This window comes from Littorina saxatilis, linkage group LG4 (genome assembly GCF_037325665.1).
Source record: "Littorina saxatilis isolate snail1 linkage group LG4, US_GU_Lsax_2.0, whole genome shotgun sequence".
Taxonomy (NCBI): domain Eukaryota; kingdom Metazoa; phylum Mollusca; class Gastropoda; order Littorinimorpha; family Littorinidae; genus Littorina; species Littorina saxatilis.
In genome coordinates, this window is record NC_090248.1 from 29,660,195 (window position 1) to 29,666,739 (window position 6,545).

Here is a 6,545-nt window from a genome sequence, read left to right on the forward strand (position 1 = left end):
CTTGTTTTGGCGCAATAAACTACCACATTAGATATAAACAGTTAGGACTGAGGACTAACTGGCTGAACATTTAAGTTCTCTTCTTGTGTTTACAGGTAAAAGCTGATGAAACACTGACATTTACAGTTAATGTGAACACTCAAAGTTATCTATGGCAGATTGAATTGTACTTTCAGTGCTGTTGGTGTGGTGTATTGTGAGATTTGTGAGGGTGTTAAAAGCTTATAAGCTTATATTGCATTCTTTGAATAATCTGCAACACATTTTTTTTTTATACATTGTGTTCTTTTAATGTTGTAGATCTTGCTTTGCTTTCATCTGTACCCCCCGCGGGTTAGGGGGAAGAATTTACCCGATGCTCCCCAGCATGTCGTAAGAGGCGACTAACGGATTCTGTTTCTCCTTTTACCCTTGTTAACACTATTGTGACTAGCACTGCCACGGCGTTGACGTCCTGCCAGCCCAAGCTTGCCACCAAGAAACTTACCAAAAATCAGTAACTCTAAAGAAATCTGTCTAGCAAGCTTGAATTAAGTCCAATCACCACCAAATTTTGTGTACTAATTCAAAAATGGATGCCCAGTTCAGTCGTGCTATTTATAAGTTTGTCACGCGATTTGTTTTAGCAAAGGGGGGTGAAAGGGGGATAATTTGTGTTTTTTAACGTTTTTTTGTGTGTTATTTTCCACTGCTTTTTTTAAAAGTTATTTTTTAACAGAAAGTATTATAAATAATGTTATAACCAAACAAGGTGTAAAACCTATGAATTAGCTGAAATATTGTTAACATTGTACACAGAAATAAGGAGACAGTACAAAGAAAAAAACAAGCAAATCACGCATTCACTCACAGCATCCTGACTCAAATGAAACAAAACTGTAACACTCACCAAATGATGTCTAGGTAATCCATATTGAATATAAGTCACATTTTCACAACAAAGTACCAACTGTACACCTATGAACAATTCCAAAAGGATTTGAAGGCTCCAGCCATCCATTGTTATCAGTGCTGCCACGCCCCCATAGCTCCTGCACGATTCCGAGATACATGTTCGTCTAGCAGTATCACCCCCTACCACGTGTAGTTTGCCGACTCGTACTAGCAACAACGGGACTGTTTCTTTCTCAATATCACTGCTATTATCGCTTTCTTGAGGCTAAAACGACACGATGTATCATGATCTACAGGATCCTCAAGATCCAACATCCGGAGAATCTCCTCCCGTGACAAGGCTCGCCTTCGATTCATTTTTTTTGTTCGAAAACACCACGCAAATCTGCACTAATTTGATCAAGCCGGAAGAGAAAACCACGTGTATCAAGGGAAACAACTCAATTTATTGCAATCTTCAAAAACCGGGAAGCAATCACGAGTCTTGTACCTTGTATGACGGGTACTGAAAAATGCGCGTCCCGTCCATGGGCGTGTCAGCGCGGTTACTGATTTATCAGTGTCCCGTCGCGAAAGTGTTAAGTGTTTCTTGTATAGAATATAGTCAATTTTTGTAAAGATTTTAGTCAAGCAGTATGTAAGAAATGTTAAGTCCTTTGTACTGGAAACTTGCATTCTCCCAGTAAGGTAATATATTGTACTACGTTGCAAGCCCCTGGAGCAAATTTTTGATTAGTGCTTTTGTGAACAAGAAACAATTGACAAGTGGCTCTATCCCATCTCCCCCCTTTCGCCGTCGCGATATAACCTTGAACGGTTGAAAACGACGTAAAACACCAAATAAAGAAAGAAAGCTTTCATCTGTAATAATGCTATTTTTAAGGAATGTCCCCAAAACTTCTCTCTTGATCAGTTTCATTTCTTTTGCATGACTTTAGATTGAGCAGATCGAGGCGGGCAAGCCAGGGCGCTACAGGGTGACAGCACAGACCACTGATGGAAAAGAAGTTGTAGAAGAATACAACACAGTGAGTGGAAACTGGATTTTTTTTATTAATTTTTTTTTTATTGCATGATAGTAGATTTAAAAAGCATTTGGGTTGCTCATTTGTTTGTTTGTTTTTCTAAATCCACATGGTGTATGAAACTGTTCAAGCACCTGTTGCTGTCATCTTGAATGAGCTGTACAGTGGTACCTGTGAGGAAAGGAACCCTCGGGACCAGCCCAAAATGTCCCTTTGTTGCAGGTGGCCTTTTATGATAGGTATGTTTTGATCAAGATAATAGATAAAGGAACAGTAAAAGGTGTCCTTGCATTAGAGGTGTCCTCTCATAAGAGGGGCCAGACATCGCAGGTACCATTATATACCATTTTGTCAATAATGTTGTAGCAGACACCATCCTTTGCTCAGTAATCTGAACTAATTGAATCAAAAAGGAACTGTTGATAATTTTGAGGTTTTTTTTTTCTGCCCTGTGTAGATTCTGCTGGCCGTCGGCAGAGATCCCTGTACATCTAACATCGGCCTCGACAAAGTGGGAGTTGACCTCAACCCAAAGTAAGCAATTTGATGTTACTACATGTGTGATGATCATCAGAGTTACATGATATTCACTCTGTTGAAGTCGGTGTGCTTATCATTTGCTTGAATCTACTTCTGGTATTATCATTGTAATTTTAGAGATGATTAGTGCTACTGCTAGGTAGTGGGCCTTCTTGGGGCAAGGGGTAGTGATGATTGTAGTTTTTTTTTTCTTCTATAGAAAGTGTGAAGAAATTGTGGATGTAAAGAAATGAAATTAGATGGTTTAAACATTTTTTTTTTATGGAAACGTGTTACTCTTTTGCTTCCGTACCTGCTGCAGCAATCTCCCTGTCAGTATATATCTACAACAAAAATGTCACAAATACATGCTCTCATTCCGTCACTTCTTAATTTGTTTGGTACTGTCCATTTAGCTTACCACAGTCCTCTTTTAACTAAAGAAGTATGCTTCCGTCAGTGGAATACCCCCCCCCCCCCCCCCCCCCCGTTTCAAATCCCATGAGCTTAGCACCTCCACCCATTTTAAGACCCTGCTCTCTGTGACTTTCTGTAAACTTATTTACCCCTTTTTGGCCTAATTTTCACATTTCTGTAAACTTATTTACCCCCTTTTTGGCCTAATTTTCTCATTTCTGTAAACTTATTTACCCCCTTTTTTTGACTAATTTTCTCATTTCTGTAAACTTATTTACCCCCTTTTTTTGACTAATTTTCTCATTTCTGTAAACTTATTTACCCCTTTTTTTGACTAATTTTCTCATTTCTGTAAACTTATTTAGCCCCTTTTTTGACTAATTTTCTCATTTCTGTAAATTTATTTAGCCCCTTTTTTGACTAATTTTCTCATTTCTGTAAACTTATTTACCCCCTTTTTTGACTAATTTTCTCATTTTTGTAAACTTATTTACCCCCTTTTTGACTCACATGCGAAGCAAAAGTGAGTCTATGTACTCACCCGAGTCGTCCGTCCGTCCGTCCCCCCCGTCCGTCCGGCCGGCCGTCCGACGTTGGATATTTCTTGGACACTATTCAGTCTATCAGTACCAAATTTGGCAAGATGGTGTATGATGACAAGGCCCCAAAAAACATACATAGCATCTTGACCTTGCTTCAAGGTCAAGGTCGCAGGGGCCATTTTTACCATTTTCTCTGAAGTTTTTGAGATTGAATACCTCACCTATATATGATATATAGGGCAAAGTAAGCCCCATCTTTTGATACCAGTTTGGTTTACCTTGCTTCAAGGTCAAGGTCACAGGAGCTCTTCAAAGTTGAATTGTATACATATTTTGAAGTGACCTTGACCCTGAACTTTGGAAGATAACTGTTTCAAACTTAAAAATTATGTGGGGCACATGTTATGCTTTCATCATGAGACACATTTGGTCACATATGATCAAGGTCAAGGTCACTTTGACCCTTATGAAATGTGACCAAAATAAGGTAGTGAACCACTAAAAGTGACCATATCTCATGGTGGAAAGAGCCAATAAGCACCATTGTACTTCCTATGTCTTGAATTAACAGCTTTGTGTTGCATGACCTTGACCTTGGGTCAAGGTCACATGTATTTTGGTAGGAAAAATGTGTAAAGCAGTTCTTAGTGTATGATGTCATTGCTAGGTTTAGTTATTTGACCTTGACCCTGAAGGTCAAGGTCATGTAAAGGTCAAGGTCAAGCATGTGAGTCGTATGGGTTTGCCCTTCTTGTTTGACTAATTTTCTCATTTCTGTAAACTTATTTACCCCCTTTTTTGACTAATTTTCTCATTTCTGTAAACTTATTTACCCCCTTTTTTGACTAATTTTCTCATTTCTGTAAACTTATTTACCCCCTTTTTTGACTAATTTTCTTCTCATTTCTGTAAACTTATTTACCCCCTTTTTTGACTAATTTTCTCAGATTTTTGCTGTCTTAAAATGGGTGCTCCACTGTTCCCAATAAATGTGAGCCTGCATGGGAAAACCCGGCTAAAGACGCAGCGAGCTATTTTCGGCTTCAATGGAAATAGGTCAGAAGGGATAAAATTATCATTGTTCAGATTTACTGCTAAATCGCTTTATTGATCACTAGATGATTACCCGGCTGCGCCGGGTGGATCGCGAGACAGAGTATGCCGCGTGGCGGTTCATCGGCTTAGAGCACGTGTTGAAAATGTTCATCCACCAGTTTGTGCCCGGGGTCCACCTGAATATGCCCACCAAATTTGATGCAGATCCGTCGAGAACTCCTGACTATTAATGGTTGCAATGAATATTGACGATGGGAGGGGTAGTATTAGTGGCAATATTTTGAAGATGGGAGGGATTTTGTACACGAATTGCAATACTTAGATGTACTACCTGTGCAGAAAAGTGCTGGTCGTTGTGTGGCGGAAGTGAAAGAAGTGAAGAAGTAGAGCCGAAAAAAAAAGTGTTTAGTTTCGTAATTCGTATCGCGAAACAGTATTTATTCACCGCGGTTCACCGCAATGCGAACACACACACACACACACACACACACACACACACACACACACACACACACACACACACACACACACACACACACACGCACATACACATACAAAAGCCATATATAGAGATAGATGACAGTGGATTCTCCGCGTGGCTATAAATAGATTCGACCTTTGCACTTTTACAGTGAGGACAACGGGTGCAAGAAAAGCGTGCTGGACAGTGACCTTCTAAAAATAGTAACGGGAATATCTGAAGCTGCTTGTCATACCGTAGCATTCTGATCAGTCATCGCTCAATTGGCTATCGCCAGTTATCTCAGAGAATGAGCCGTACTCATTTTGACCTGAGTTCAGGATGATACCGTAGCTGTGATCGGAAGATCAAACTTCAGATTTTGAAGAAGCTCTTTCTCATTCAGTATTCTTGCAAATACCGTACGTGATTGACGCCACACGAAGGAAGGGAGATAAAGGCACAAAACACTGGAGAAGATAAGGAAGAGTTACTGGGAATGGATCTACAGAAAAACCAAAATCGGTTCACCGCGCCGCGCTTAGAGCACGTGTTGAAAATTTTTATCGACCAGATTGTGTCCGGGGTCTACCTGAATATGCCCACCAAATTTGAAGCAGATCCATTGAGAACTTTGGCCGTGCATCGCACACACACACACACACACACACACACACACACACACACACACACACACACACATGCTGTATAGAAGATAGAAGATTCAACTTCATCATCCCAAAAGGATTTCATTTGTGTATTTCAAAACAGCACTGTGAAAAAACTATTACAGTTAGATCAATTCTGTTTTTTGTAAAATATTTGTCAAAGTCTGAAGTTTTATATCATTTCAAAAAGTCATAAGTCCAAATTTTCCCATTTAGCCTGGTTTTCCCATGCAAGCTCAAAAATGAGTAACATTATTTTTCCATGTGAATTCAGGACAGGGCGAGTACTGTGTAATGACCAAGACCAGTCGTCCACGGCCCACATCTACGCCATCGGCGACATTGTGGAGACTCGGCCGCAACTCACACCGGTTGCCATCCAGGCCGGCCGGCTGCTGTCGAGGCGACTCTTCGCTGGATCTTCCGTTCTGGTGAATATTTTTTGTTGTGTTCATCTGTGCATAAGATTTTATTTATATATATGTATAATTTTCTGTAAATCTCAAAGGTAGATATCACTTGTTTTTGTGGGTGTTTTTCTTCTTGTTTGTGTGTGTGCTAAGTTGTATACTGGTGATGTGTTTCAGTGTGACTACGTGAATGTGGCCACCACAGTCTTCACTCCCATCGAGTACGGCGCCATCGGCTACTCGGAAGAAGATGCGACAGAAAAGTTTGGAGAGGACAACATTGAGGTGACTTGATTTTATACGTTCCAAGAGTGAATCATTTGCCTTTTGGGTTGCGTTTTTGCAGAGGGAAAGGGTATTTTGCTGTTAACTTTATTTTGATCAAATGATGAGTGCATAATTATATGGATGGGAATGACTCATTCTGATCAGTCATCACTCAACGGCTATCGCCAGTTATCTCTCTGACCGGACGCTACAGTCCTAAGCGAATCTATCAAAACAAAAATACAGAGTTATCTCCCATATGTTTTTCGCGAGCACTGATCTAAATT

At 40.1% G+C, this 6,545-nt stretch overlaps 1 protein-coding gene across 3 annotated transcripts in view; it reads left to right on the forward strand.

Annotated features, from left to right (window-relative positions):
- Nucleotides 1-6,545, forward strand: part of LOC138964448 (thioredoxin reductase 1, cytoplasmic-like) — a 62,103-nt gene that overhangs the window by 47,802 nt on the left and 7,756 nt on the right. For all 3 annotated transcript variants that reach the window (XM_070336406.1, XM_070336405.1, XM_070336407.1), the window contains exons 13-16: nt 1,833-1,922; nt 2,377-2,453; nt 5,856-6,012; nt 6,169-6,276. In XM_070336406.1, the coding sequence (XP_070192507.1) occupies nt 1,833-1,922; nt 2,377-2,453; nt 5,856-6,012; nt 6,169-6,276 (432 nt within the window). The remainder of the gene's footprint in view (nt 1-1,832; nt 1,923-2,376; nt 2,454-5,855; nt 6,013-6,168; nt 6,277-6,545) is intronic.